Source organism: Ctenocephalides felis, unplaced genomic scaffold (genome assembly GCF_003426905.1).
Source record: "Ctenocephalides felis isolate EL2017-DRISC unplaced genomic scaffold, ASM342690v1 CF-g0.4_SCAFFOLD_00845, whole genome shotgun sequence".
NCBI lineage: Eukaryota > Metazoa > Arthropoda > Insecta > Siphonaptera > Pulicidae > Ctenocephalides > Ctenocephalides felis.
Genome location: NW_020536999.1, coordinates 27,604,612 through 27,620,777, shown reverse-complemented (window position 1 = coordinate 27,620,777; position 16,166 = coordinate 27,604,612). Strand labels below are relative to the sequence as shown.

The following is a 16,166-nucleotide window of genomic DNA, read 5'->3' as shown; positions in this document are numbered from 1 at the left end:
TGTTTATATTAAGTTATATAAGAAATTACTAAATTTTATAAGAAGTTGCAATATGTATTGTCATGAAGCAAGAAATATATTTTTTGCAGAAGAGTTACATTCAAAGTTTAAAGATACATAAACACTCAACATGATCAGTAATAGAGTCTCACATAAACCAGAGTAAGTGCAAGACACCATAATTACAAAAATAAATCATTTCTTCTTTGCTTGCAAACCAGCCCCAGCATTGAATTTAAAGAAAATTATATCGCCATCCTCCACTGTGTAATTCCGACCCTGTTGTCTATATTTTCCTGCTGCTTTGCATGCTGCCTCACTACCTTCTTCTTTGAAATCTTTAAAATGCATTACTTCTGCCATTATAAAACCTTTTTCAAAATCAGTGTGAATGCGACCAGCAGCTTGCGGTGCTTTGGTACCTTTCTGCAATTGTTTAATAATAATTTACCAATATTAAAATGTAATTAAAAAAAAATTATATATTTATTACTTGAATGGTCCAGGCTTTTACTTCATCAGCTCCTGATGTGAAAAAGTATTCCAATTGCAAGGCTTTGTAGCCTTGAACTATTATTTTTTCTAAAATGCTGAAATTATATTGAATCAAAAGATTTGAAAATACAGAAATAATGCAAAATATTTGGCAAGTATTAAAACACAAAATTAATACCTGGAACAATTGTTATCTTCCATATACTTTTTTCTTTCAGGTTCTTCCATTTCCATCAATTTATATTCTAGAACTCCAGAAAATGGAATAATAATAGACCCAGGGTCGTTTTTATCGACCCAATCCTTGATTTTAATTAACCTATTAGAGCAAAATTATTTATAAAATAGAGTAATTATTCAATCAAATCCTTGTTTTAGAAAAATACATTATGAATATTTACCATTTATTTTTCTTGCGTATATAATCCTTCTCTGAAAGATTGACCAAATAAATGCAAGGTTTGGACGTTAAGAATAAATGTTTATTCAAAATTTCAATCTGCAAAAAAAAAAAATCGCATCAAAATTCAATAGTGCGTGAAACGCATCTTAATTATGTTAAAAGAAATTTCACTTGCATCATTAGCGCTCCAGTCTGCAAATCTAATGTGTTTCTTTTCATCAACTAATACGGCTTTAATACGAAGTAGAGCCTCCTGAAAAATACATTCAATTTAGTAAAATAACTAGCTGTAAGTGGAATTCTGTCTTAAGGCAATTGAGGCATCGTGCCTTAAGGCAAATTGCTAGAACTTCCCGTACCAAAAATTATTTTTTTAAAAACGATTAACATTTTTGAAAAAAAATTACTTCGAAAAAATAAGATTTTTGAGAAACTATAAACTGGACAAAAAATTACTTTTTTTTGAAAAAACAATTAAAAAAAAATTTTTTTTTTAAAAAAATTATTTTTTAAATTTTTTTTTTTTTTGAAAAAAAAATGCTTTCTTCATTTTGACATATTTTGGAAGATCTGAACTATTTTTCAAAGCAATCGTACTGCTTTAACTGCATAGAGACAAAATATAAAGCGCGTAAGCGCCGCGTCGCTGTCTAACGGATAAACATTGGTACGGAACCCATAGGAATGTAAACAAAATTCATACTTATTAATAAAATCTCTATAAAATATCTGATAATTTGATGTGCGTATGTCTAATGATCATTTTTGACCGCCAAATGGCATTTTTTTTTACTTTTTTCGTAAGATCTCCGAAACCGCTAGACCTGCCTTCATGAAAATTTGATCAATTCTTCATCTTGTCAATACAAGTAAAATGTTTTTTGAATTATTCAAATCGAACGCTCCGTTCTCTTAAAAACTGAGTTACCGTTTTCGGCACTTTTTGCCCCGTATCTTCGGAACGGCTAGACCTGCCTTCGCCAGAAACTAATCAGCACGTCTCCTTATCAATACGAATCGAATGTTTTTTGAATTATCCAAATCGCTTCATTCGTGTTCCCGAAATCGTCGACGAAAATTTGTATCCGCACATACATACACACACGCACATACATACATACATACACACACACACACACATACATCCATTTTTTCAAAGGTATGCCAAAATGTTCAGAAACCTTTGAAACGTAAAGATATATAAAAATTTTCATTTTCGATTTTTTTGCGATTACTATAACTTACCCTACGGGAAGTTAATAATGGGTGTACTGCCCTAGGGCAGGTCCTTGAGCTGAGTTAAAACTCCAACTCGATTCAGGGAAATTCAATTTAGTATTGGTATATAAATAATTGAAGTCAATATAAAGTCAGTTAGTAATAAAGGTAATATTGATTATAAAAAAAAATAATTTTGTCAAATCTATTATAGGCATTTAATAAAACCATTTTGGAATATAACTCACATATTCCGGTTTGAGTTTTTTATCTCCTCCTCGACCAACTGTTTTTTCCAGTTTATCCAATTTTGCCATTAAATTTTCTTCATCCTTTAGCCTCAATTCTTCCGCAATAATTGATAAGTCTCGTACTGGATCCACTTCTCCTTCGACGTGCGTTACATCATCGTCGTCAAAAGCTCCTGCAACATAAATCATAATTATTAGATCCGTAATAAATTGATTTCTAACAATTAGTAGGTGAATAGAATATGATAACGTACTACATAAATGGAAAATAGCATCGCATGCACTGATGTGTGATAAGAAGGCATTTCCCAATCCTTGTCCTTCCGAAGCGCCTTTAACCAAACCTGCAATGTCCACTACGTTTAAAAATGCTGGTACTTTGCTGCAAAACAAAATAATTCATTTATTAATAACGATATGCTACTTCATGCTAATCGTAAAATAATTTCTATATTCACCTGGCTGGTTTAAAGTATTGGCACAGATAATCGTATCGCTCATCAGGAACTGGAACACGACGTGCTGAAACGAATACGCTATGAGAATATTTTGTAAAATCATATTGAATGTTAGAAATATATAAAAAACAAAAGCTTGATTAATCATAAAAAGTACTATGAAGCTAAAAATATAATAAACATACAATATTTTCTAGAATGGACGAAGCAGCTAAAGAATCTTTGGATAAAGGTACAAAACTTTCGGTCTTAGAGTTAAGGGGTGAGTCTGCTTTAGAGGCTTCAAAAAATCGCTTTTTTTGAAGAATTTTTAGGGAACGAAATAAATGTTTAATTGAAACGAAACTTTCAGGTTTTATTGTTATATATTTCAACATTGTTCTCAAATGTTTTATTAAAATATATTTTATAATATGCCGGGTACAATTGACGAAGCATGCGCCACGAGCGTGCCGGTGTCATTTGGCGGGAAAGATGCAGGTCACAATTTCCGTCCGAAACAAAAAAAATCAAAACAAATATATATATATATATATATATATATATATATATTCAATAGTATAGATTTCTAGTTGAACCTAAAAAATCCAGAAAAAATGAGATATTTACCAATTTTTTGCAACTTGAAAAAAAAATCATGTTTTTTTATACAAAATTTCACTTTAAATTGTTTAAAAAGTGGGTTAATTATAATTTTTTGTAAGTTTTTTTAGGCTCAACTAGAATACAATTTAATCCTAAAAACAATGAATTTTGTCTCGTTGCGATAGAACGTTTAGTTTTTTCCTATCTTTCCCGCCAATTAGGAAGAATCGAAAAAATTAAAAACCAAAAAATAGTGCGACGAAGTTTTCGTTCTGTTCGTATACATGCTTGATGCTTGTTTACTATTTCTTCTGTAATTCCGAAAATAATTTGAATTTGTTTATCAAATTTTAGGGATATATTCTTGACTAGTTTTCGAAGACATTTTGGCGAAAAAAAGATTTTTTTTAAGCCTCTAAAGTAGGCTCCCCCTTAAACACCATAAGATATTTTGTTTAAGATCTTATATAATACATCGGTTAATAACATAACCAATTTATTTCTTATAAAGCAAATAAATCGAATATTAATTAATTATTAAACTCATAATATTTTCTAGGATAGACGAAGTAGGCTAAAGAATCTTCGGATAAAGGTAAATAATTTTCGGTAATATATTTTGTTTTTTTTTTATATATTAAAAAGCAAATTAGTTAAATATATCAAAATCTTGATTAATCATGAAAGGCGTTATAAAACTAAAATATATTTTCTCACATTTTTTTTCTAAGAATGGACGAAGTATATCAACAATCCTTGGATAAAGCTACATAATTATTGAGAACTATGATAATGTTTCAGGATATCTTGTTTTATATATATTGAGCTTTACACCCGACAATATCATCACCAAATTATTTTTTCTAACCCAAATAAATTGAATATAACAATGAGATTAATCGCTATTAAACTAACAATGATAAACGTACAATATTTTCTAAGAATGGACGAAGTAGATAAAAAATGTTTGGATAAAAATACAGATTTTCGATGGTTAATGCAAACAGTACTTCAATATATTTTGTTTAATATGTATTATAGATAACGTCTGACAATAACATTAACTATATTAAATTTCCAAAGCAAATAAATTAATATTTTGTTATAGAATATAATAATTATATTCATTATTTCTTCAGTTACACCTCAATCTTCTGAAAAATCGATTCAGCAAGGCCAAAACCAAAAGCGATCATCGGCGTCTTTGCGAAGAGCGCAGTCAATTTATACACTAGAAGAGTTGGATGCTAGGCTATATCGTCTTAAGAATGCATCGCCTCTAAAAAACCCAATCGTATTTCATCAGAAACATAATTCGATATCCAAATTGAAAGTTTCTAAAACAAAATTAACTATCAAAAAACATGCTTTCGATATTCCCACATTGAGACCTAAGGCCGTCATTATGTACGAGTCAGGTGAAAAAAAATAGTATGGTTATATATATATATATATATATATATATATATATATATATATAATGTGTGTGTGTAATTTATGAAATTAGGAGTCAATTTATCGATTTAAAATTGGTTAACTTTCACGTTTTTATTTTTACGTTTCGACATTTAATGTGTCATCATTCAATGAATCTAATTGAAAAAAATTATACAAATTTTAAATTTTCATATATAATGAAATTCAATATTATGTTTATTTTATTTCATTTTTAGGAGAATTAACTCCAGCAATGATATTAGAAAGAATTAATCATCTGACTGAAAATAATGAACAAAAGGACAGTAACCAAGAATCTTATACGAATGTCACTCTGGACACTTTGGGATTGCACTTTGATGAATACGATCCTATCGAAGCGCAAAATAAATTTTTAAAACAATATCCACCATATTATGTTATTCTAGGCAAACCTGGAATAGGTATGTAAATAAATTTCATAAATATTTGTTATATTTATAATAAATAATTTGATATTTTCTCCTGTAATCAGAGAAATCACATTAAATATCCTATTAAAAAAGTCTTCTATACTAATTCCAGAATATAATAGCAAAAAAGAAAATTGCATAGTATATCTGTTTTTCTTTTCAGGTCAAAATGATATAGGAAAACGTTTAGCTGAAGATCGTGGATGTATCTACATAGACCCTGAAACTCTGGTTCAAGAAGAAATTGAGAAAAATACCAAACTTGGTCTTCTGTTAGAATATAGCGTTCGATTGGATAGAACTATACACCCAGATGTAGTTACTAAATTATTGGAATGCAGATTGAGAAGCCCTGAAGTTAACCATTTGGGTTTTGTACTGGCTGGTATTTTTTATAAATATATTTTTCCCAATTTTATTTTCTCAGTACTAGTATTGCAAATTGTCATAGGTTTTCCAATGATTCCGCAACAAGAAGTATCAGATGCAGGAAAAGCTATGATAACCGAATCAACAGTTTTTACCGTAGAACAAACCTTGCATGAACTTTTGGAAACAAGCATTATAAATTCAGCAATCCACAAAAAAGCTGAAATGTTATTGAAAAAGAAAATTGCAGAGGAATCGGCCAGGATTGAACCAGGAGAAGACGGACCTCTTGGTAGTGAAGATAAAGTTGGGAAGGCAAACAAAGCTGAAGGTAATAGTTTAATAAAAGTAGTGATATGTATTAAAAATCGAAATATTTCTCGTAGAAGCAATTGGAGAAGGTTCACCAGAAATGAAGAAACCACCTTCTGTAGAAATGATACCTGAAGCAACCGATTTCAACCCCGCGACGCTTTATACGCGATTAGCCAGTGAATGCAACATCAGCATGACGCATTCCTTGGCCGAAAAAGCAATAGATCCCGAAAATGACATCATAATCCAACTAAACACCGCACTAATGTTCTGCAAAAGTAACACAAGAACTGTTTTAATTTACATAACTTGCCCTGATGATGATGTCATAATTAAACGGTAATTGTATAAATCACTGCACCACCGTTGCACTCGTACTAATGTTATTATATATGAATTTTAGAATTAGTAGTGATGAAGCTAGAAATGATACATGGATAGGTGAGTAAAATTTATGGTACTTGATTTTTATGTCATCGCATTAAATTCAACTATTTCCCTAGATGAACAAACCGAGACTGATTCTAGTACATCGTCAGAAATGAATTTTGATCAAACCTATAATACTGAAGATGAAAATTATGAAGGCGAGGAAACGCAATACGAAGTGCAACATGTTGTCACTCCTGAAGAGACTGTATCGGCGAAGCCTTCAAATGGGGCGTTAGAAACGTATAAACAACCCAAATACACTATTTTTCCGCAAAGGAATGATCCTGAATCGATTCGTTTACAAATTAATTTATATAAAGTAATTTGCAATACATTTTTCTTTTTATTTATCAATGGCAATGAGATCCTTTTTGGAAATCGTTATAGAAATACGCGCTTCCCATGATAGAAGATTCAATGCTCTTACGTGATCCCCAATGCATCATAAGATTAGATGGCAGATGTAATAAAAATGTTATATTTGAGGCAATTCGAGCACGTCTAATTTCTCTAGGAATTCCATATGCATTTGTGGTGACAAGGTTCTTTCCGCCTGAGGGAAAACAGGAAGGACTAGATAAAAATGACGAACGACTCACTGGTTTACATATCATATATTTATTTATTCATATAGAAACTTAAAATCAATTTAAAAAAATAAATCATGGTATATATCAGGTGAAGGTAATGAAGAAGAACCCGAACAGCAAGGTGACGAGGAGGAACAAGATATATTTGAAGGAAAAACTCCGCAAGAATGCCTCCAATTACTTACACGAATGCAACGTATTTCACCTTTATATAGGTGGATCCTTTTTTAACCATTTCAATTTTTAATCAATTTCAATACTCCAATCAATTACAGTTTCGATAAATTTATTTCTTAGATGGAATACATCAGATTGGGGTCCCATATGTCCAGTTTCCTTAAAGGAAGGCAGATCACTTATCGGAAAACCAAAATTTGCTGTAAAGTTTCTAGATCAAATCTTTATGCTATCGAGCGAAGAATCACTTAGCAAATTTACTAAAAATCCTAGGTAAATTAAATAATACAAACTTATAAGTTAATTTTATATATATGAACATGGATGTTATTTCAATATGATGTAGGCCATATCTTATGCATCCAATGCCGAGGGCTGTAGGGCGAATTTTTCTAATGGGACCACCAGGCGTGGGTAAATCTCTGATTGGAACGCTGTTAGGATATTTTTTGAACGCAAAAGTAATAAAAGTGGACAATATTAGCGAAGAATATAGACGAAACAAAATTGCAAGAATATTATTTGAAAAATATCCAGAAGCTTTTCAGGTAAATGAAGACCAATAGAAAATGATAATAAATTACAAATATAACAATATTACTGAAACATTTTAAAAAATCATTGAACTAACGAGCAACTAATTTAAAATATTTTCGATTGATTTTGTAAAATAACAAATCAATTTTTATAATGCCAAGTTATTTTTAGAGAGCGCAAGAAATAATATTAGCAGAAAAAGTACGACAATGGGAAAATTCTGAAAAAGAGCGAATTGCAGAAGCAGATGCTTATAAGGCGGAAATTAGCGAACGCGTAAGACAACTACTCAGAATTAAAAAATTTATAGGTAGAATAAAAGTGATAAAAATAATGTACTGATAAAGCATTTCCTCAAATAGAAGTACTGCATTTCAAAACAAATTTGCTTATTTCAGGTGATTGCGAAAACCCTGATGTATGCGATTGCACTTGCACTTGTGGAAAAAAGAGCGGCTGTACCTGCTACGATCTATCAGATATTACATATACCGTCGAAGAGATTGAAGATTATTTATTAGACAAGAACTTATATGCAGTGACTTTTGATTTCATGTTATGTTTAAAAATACGAGCAGATAGTTCCATTCTGAACGAATATCTTCCTGATCACTTAAGGATATCTCCAGAAAAACCGACAGAGATCCCTTTTAATGACGAAGAGGTAAATCAACACGATTCAAGAAATAAAACATGAGAATGGTCCTACATTATGTAGTATTAGTTATAGATTATTTTATAAGTCTTATATATTTAAACGTGTGAAACGAACCCAAAATAAAGTCACTACTATGACTATAAAAAAATAAGATTTTTTATATTAGTTGCTTCCTCAATTAAGTAAACAGAATGATCGATTGTTTTGGAAGCAATCAAATTAATTTTATATCTATTTCTTTCATTAGGTAGTTAATATCGTAATTAGCGGTTTAAGCGATCCTTCACAAATCGATGAAATTCAAATAGAAGAAGAGGATTTAGCCCCAATGTACACAGAAGCTATACGAAGCGTTGACAAACAAGCTCAGGTATATACAACAATTTACAATCGTTATTAAAATCGATTATAAAATATTAAGAGATTTTCATGATATAGGTGGAAAGCAACGGAAAATATAAGTACGGGGCTTATATCTTAGATTCAGTAAATTGGAATGAAAAGTGTTTCCACGAATTGGCTGATGCAGATATGTTGCCGGATGATATAATTGTGATCCAGGAAGAAGATCAAATGTATCCATTCACCTTGACGAAATTTGAAAGAAATAAAATCTCGCGTTTCCGCGAATTCAAAGATCTGTTCAAAAGTTTGAATGAACCTGAAGCGATGGCTAGATCTCCCAGTGTTCATACAACTCTATCTATGATGTAAATAATTAAGAATTAAATCACAACAGTGCCTGGTAGTTGCTCTGATTATTTTATTTAGAAATATTATTTAGAAAATTACTAATTTTAGGTATGAGGATATATACGAGTCTATAGAACGAATAATAGACGGTGCATCGTTCGAACATAGCACTATACAAGAGCAAATAGTAGTCAAAGAATCTGTAATTAAATTTCGCGAAAATTTTTATTCATTAATTGATAAATATAGAAAAGAACATGCAGAAATGATGGATCAGGTAGAAGATTTAGGAATAGAACCCATCATAATCAATATTTCGGATCCATCCGAAACAAAATTAATGAAGAAGGTACAATTTTTCCTTATTTTGATTTATTATTTTTTTAAATAAATTAATTTCTAAGCATTTTAATTAGGTAATAAAAGAATTGATACTAAAGTATACCGAACGCGCACAAGATTATACACCAGAAGATGTCAAAGCTGAATTACAAGATATTGCACAGGAATATAAAAAAATCGTCGACAAAAATGAAATTTATGGTAAAAAGTCGATTTTATTATTTATTTCCTAAAATATTGAGCAAAGAAAAATATAAGTTGTAAATCAGAAATTATGCAATTAACCCTTTCAACTCGCGAATTGCGAGATTTGTATGTATTTTGCCGCCGGAGCGACGGCATCTGAGTGGAAATTTAAATAATAATAATTCAGAGGTTCATTATTCTGAATTATTGTCGGTAAACTTTATGATTATTATTGATTTATATATAATAAAATATTTCATTAATATGTTAATATTACAAATTTGTTTTTTTTAGTAATATGTTCTTTTTAATGAACTCATATTTCCATTGATATGGTAAATAAATTTAATTCTAGGAGAAGATATTGCACAAGACACCGATGAAGAATATGGAGAAGATGATGATGATACGACCATGAAATTATCAGAACATAGAAGACTGGGAGACACTGCATTTTTTTGTCCAGTTGTTTTGCATGAGCATAAAGTTCTATGGAGAGGCAAGCAACAATTTCTAGCTAGGTAAAAACTAAGTGATTTACAAGTAATATTGAAAATATATAGACTATTTTAAAAATATTTGAAACACTCTCAAAGATATCAAGGAAAAATTTACATGATGTCGTCTGAGGAATCAAAACAAAAGTTTTTAGCTCGTCCGGAAATCTACGCAACAAATAAAAAAGCACCAACAAAACCTTTGCCTCTAAGAGTTGTAGTGACTGGAACTGTAGGTATTTTACACCAATTTGGTATTTCATAAACTTCATTTTTATATTTAGTAACTAAAATGTATTATTATATAGGTAGTGCTAGAAATCATATTAAAAAAGAAATTGCACATAATTTTGGATATCACAATGTAGATTATATTGAACAAATAAATGATATATTTATGCCTACACCCCGAATAGGCAGAAGATATATAAAATGGTTTAAGGAACCTGAATATGTCGAAGAAGGTATTAAAACATCAATTGTTCTTTCTATTCATTTTATACCTATTTAATCTAATCATTACTACATAACATTGTTTTTCAGAACCAGACGCAACTTATAATATGATCCAGGATTACCTAACCGGAAAATTGAATGAAGAAGAAGCTGATACTTTTACAAGAAAATGCTTCGACCCTCTGTGGCATTATCCTCCACTATCAACAAGTACCGGCCTTGTATTGGCTGCCAATCTTAACGGGCTCATGACCAAGCAAATGATCAGAAGATATGATGTGCCGGATGTGGTTGTCGAGGTATGTTTTTAAGACAATTTTTAAGTTTTTCAAAATAATTGCTTATTTATACCAAACATCAGACTATAAATCTTATTTATAAATTCAAATATAATAAGCCCTAATGCATACTGCCACTATTTTATAAATTGAAAATTTTATAATATAAAAAAATATTTATTTTTCTTAGTCAAGCGTATATGATTTGAATAAAGAAAACTTGGATTATGTTGAATCCTTCAAAGCATTCATGTCAAAATGGAAGAAAGGAAAAGGTAAGAAGATTGAAGAGCGAAGAAAACAAAATGAAGAATCATATATCACGTGGCTTGAACAAAGGGATAAAAAATTTGATGAGGAATTTTTTAGAGTAATATCTATCGACCTGATAACTTAACAATTTAACATAAGTAAAACAAGAATATTTTTAGTTAAGAAGCCAGCATTATAGAGAGTACCTTGCTTTGCGTGATCGATTATATAATCATCCTCATGAAGTGATCGAGGAACAAAGTTATGAAAGTTTCGGAAATCATTATGAAGATGAGATATTTCCTGATCCACCTTTGCCTTCCCTTACAGAAAGTCAACCCAGAGTTGATGCAACAGGTACATTATATTTTACAGTCCATTATTTAAATTATGCATTTTCATGCATGATCAATTTTTAGAAGATGTTATTTCAAGATCAAGCAATGACATAATAATTTCCTATCCACTCGACATGTCTTATTTACAAGGAGGAGATTCCATATCCCAATATGAAGGCTCTGATATTTTTATTTGGGATGATATAGAACAGATGTGAAAAATATTTATGCTAAATTAGATGCAGCTGAACCAATGCCTGAATTTATAGATGAGATAGATCCTGCCTGGGAGACAGAGGAGGAGGTACCAAACAAAAACCAGAGACAAATTATAAAGATAATAAATAAATTATAAAGATAATAATATGTATATTATATATTGTATTTCTTATATAGGCTAGAGAGAGAATTGGAAATATGTTTGAAGAATGGTTTAATGAAGAAAATGCAGGTATTGCTGAAGCAAGAGAAATCATGGAAGAAGCAGGCATTCCATGGATGAAATTAATATCGTCTGTCAAGGCTCAAAAATCAAACATAGTTAATGATTTTCTACACAGGCTGGAAGATTTTAAATTCCGAAACAAATCTATTTTCGAAAAAACTTATGTGATACCTATGGATAAAGTAGAACTACTTCTTAGACAAGGATATTATTTTCTCAGCAGGTTTGGAAGAACTTGTCCAGTACAACTGTATGAGAATGTAAATCCAATCCAAATGTACTTTCCACTTTTGTATAAAAATGAAACTCACGCAGTTGCGCATAGGCAGTACATTTATTTTATCAATGGTTCTAAAAATTTAGAAAAGTTTAGGAGGCAACCATTGGAATATATTGATACAAATAATTTATGCAGGCCATTATACCCAATAAAATTTGCTGTAATTGGTCCGCCAAAATGTGGTAAAACTACCCTTTGCCGCAGATTCGAGCATGAATTTGCAATAGAAGTCATAAGCAAACCCCAAGCTTTAAATTATGTATTGACTGAGATGCCTGGAGCAAACTGGCATCAAAAGTAAAATTTCAGTTAGGTACGAAACGAGTTGTTGATTCAGAAACTACCATGAAATGTGTCATGGCACAAACAATGACAAAAAAAAGCTTGACACAAGGTTTTATTTTGGATGGCTTTCCCAATAAAATTGAAGAACTTCAAGAATTAGTATCTGGAGATGTTATACCATATTTCATTATAAATTTGTCAGTCAATTTAAATACTGTTTTAGAAAGAAATATACAATGTGCTTGTGACACCATAACTTGTGATTATGATGGTTGGTGTATGGAGCATTGCAGTTTACGTTTGTATTTGAATGAAGAATTCCAAAATTTATACTCCATTGACGGCAACAGATCAAAATGGGACGTTTGGACAGAAGCCAGAGACAAATTATTTCAAGTAATGCAGAGTATACACGACTACTGTTTAAAAATTGCTTTGGACATGCCCGTGAAATTGGAATACATGTGTATTACATCACAAGAATTTGAACAACGACAAAGCACTTATAGAGAATTTTGTCCAGCATGTTATGGTACAAACTGCAGATTGAATTCTGGAGGAAATCCACCTAATCAAACAGGTCTCATCCAGTATCTTGATAAATATTATTGGTTATGTAAAGAACATATTGAAAAGTTCTTGGCAACTCCTAAATATTACACTCCACCATACAACATAACACTTTCCAATGAACTGCCAGTTCAAGTGAATTTGGAAGAAGAGGATGATGCTTTGAAGAAAAAAATTTATGCATCAGGTTACGATATGGTAACACTTATTAAAAGCCAACCTAATTCAATACAAGTAATGGGAAACCCAAAATATGCTGCAAAATATATGGATGGCTTATACCTATTTGAAAATGAAGAAAACCTTAAAACTTTTATGAATGAACCTGACAAATATGCAGAGAACTTTATTAATTTTTTACCGAAGAAACCATTACCACCACTTGACTTGCAGAAGTTACCAAATCTAGGATATTTGCAACAGACACAAACAGAAATCATTATAAAAGCCTTACACGCAGTTGGCAAATTGAAACCCAAATGTCCTGGATTAGATAGTGCAAAAAGTGCTAGTGTTTATATGGCGCTTTATTTTAAAATAAATAATCCTAAAGCTACTAACGAATCCAAAAAAAAATATAAAGAATGTGAAACCATATTTTTTGAAAGGTAATGAATCAAAAATAAATGACAAGATTTTTTCTAAATTAAATGATATATATATATATATATATATATATATATATATATATATATAATTTTCGAATGGGGGCATCCCAGAATAATAGAGAAATATAAAGAAAGAAAAAATATATATCAGTTATAAATTAAAATGATTAATAACTATTTAATGAAAATTATATGTTGTATAAAAGCTAGTATATGAGACTTTTTTTAAAAACAAAGATCATAATTATTGACCTGTTTTAATAATTTACAGATGCAAGTGGCTGAAAGATACTATAAAATTATTCAAAAATAGTATCAATCCTTACATCAAATTACCAAAATATCTTTTAATACAACAAGAAGAAGATGATAGAAAACAACATAGATTTAAACTAATTCAAGATGAATTAAAATATGATACAATAGAAAAAAGGCGTAAAAGAGCTGAAGATTTATTGAAGGATTTGAAAATTAAATACACACCTATTATTAAATTTGGTGTTGATTAAAATTGTATTGTGGATACATAATATAAAAATTTATGAAAACATGAACTTGCAAATATTCTCTAAATTAATAAAAAATGAGAATGGAATGATTATTAATAGCATTCCAATAAATATGTAAAAACTGAACAATATGCTGCAGATTTATGGCTAAGATAGTGCTTGATAGTACTGATAAAATATAATATTTTTAGATAATTTTTATCATTCGTTTTAAATTATTTTTGTTTGCTATATGAATCATAATGCTAAATTTTTAATAAAAACAATATATCATTATATTATAAATAAGATACTTATTTTCATTTGGATCAATTGTGCAAAATGGAAAATTCTCAGCAGCAGCTTGACTTTTGGTCAGCACATTAAAAAAGGTAGATTTTCCTACATTAGGCACACCAACAATTCCAACTCTTAAGTTTGTACCCACTCGACCAATCAATGGTTTTCGTTCAGGTTCTTCTACTTTCTTAGGCGGCATTTTTCTCCTAGAATGTAAACATTTTAAAGAAAGCTGTTCGATTATGATTGCCACATAAGTACTACAAATATTTTTAAATAAATTTTCATTTATTATAAAGTTATAGTAAAAAACAAATTTAATTAAAATATTATTAGTTTAGAACAAACATGTACTATAAACATATGTGGTATAGAATGAAGGTTATGTATATTTAATAAAAAGTATGTGCTTGCTATACAAGTTTAAAACATATCCCTTAACAACCATTTAAAAGGTTTCAATAATACATTTGAAAAATTTTATTAATTTATGTAAACACATGTGTAACGAAAATAGAAGGAAATTCGGCACATACAAAGTTCTAAATATAACCTATCTTTGAACCTATTAAATTTTGTGTTGTTAAGATCAATTACTTTAAGCATAAAAATCATAAATCTCATTATATTCGAAATTTAAAAAAATGATAAAAATTACCTATTATTATTAGTGCACAATTAGTTAATTTATTTAATATTCAAATATGACACATTTCACGAAATTTTCCAACTTCAAAGAAAAGAAAAACTTCCCTAGGCTTCGTGGCTTAATGACATTGTCTTATTTTATTGGGTTGGTACAAATGATGTTAGAGATGCGAATTTCAAAAGTTTTGAAAAGAACAACAATAGTTATTTATATATATTATCTATGGTATCAAGTAATAAAAAAACAAATTTAATTATTTAATAAATTCATTACTTTAAATACGGCCTAAAAGCATGCTTATAGATAAAATATCTCATTTAACAATTACGATTCGTTAGTTAAAAAGTACACAACATCCTCAGTTCTCTTTGGCTGTCAGATTTTCTTATTAAATGCATATCTTGAAAATTATCATAATAGTTACATTTCATGTATTGAAGCAAAAGTGTAAATAAAATTAATAGCTAGTAGCTAAATGTATTAAATGGCTAGCATAGCTGGTGATTCCAATATTTCCCAACAAGATTTAGGTTCTACAAAATCTTCACACAAAAATAATGTTCAAAATCCCGCAAAAAGATTCAAACACGATCATTTGGATAATGTGTTACAAAAATACTTAAAACTTAGGAATTATAATTACAAGGTGTTCGAATTTTACAACTGTAAATATAAATATTTTGATGTTAAATTATTATAACCTCACAGAACTATTACATTTATAGGTAGATAATGGTAAAATAGTTATACCTGATGATGCTTGTTCAGAGAATTCATCAAAGGAATCAACATCTGTATCAAAACTAGTAGCAAACAATAATTCAATAGTTTTCTCATATGTAAACATTGATGCTCATATGCTAGATGTAGTTGATCAAGAGTTTTTCAGGTTTACAACGACAAATAAAATTATTTTGTGCACAATAATAACTATCAATTTCACAGATTGCAGCAATTCATCCATAATTTCAAAAATCCAACTATTAAAGAGGAATTACATTCAATAATACCTGTTATGTTATGTCACTTATATCTGGAAATACTAAAAGGTGTTGATAAAACAACTGCATTAGCTTTTCTTGAAAAACATTCTCCTACTTTTCTTCAATCAGAGCCCACAAC

At 29.7% G+C, this 16,166-nt stretch overlaps 1 protein-coding gene across 1 annotated transcript; it reads right to left on the bottom strand.

Moving 5' to 3' along the window:
• Nucleotides 1-64: 64 nt before the first annotated feature.
• On the bottom strand, nucleotides 65-15,131 carry LOC113363404 (obg-like ATPase 1). Its single transcript, XM_026605904.1, has 10 exons — nucleotides 15,054-15,131; nucleotides 14,414-14,601; nucleotides 2,826-2,886; nucleotides 2,622-2,749; nucleotides 2,365-2,540; nucleotides 1,074-1,151; nucleotides 897-994; nucleotides 674-814; nucleotides 494-590; nucleotides 65-426 (listed from the first exon to the last, which is right to left on the bottom strand). Exons 2-10 carry the CDS (start codon nucleotides 14,592-14,594, stop codon nucleotides 196-198), a joined length of 1,191 nt encoding a protein of 396 aa, XP_026461689.1. The 5' UTR covers nucleotides 14,595-14,601; nucleotides 15,054-15,131; the 3' UTR covers nucleotides 65-195.
• Nucleotides 15,132-16,166: the final 1,035 nt, after the last annotated feature.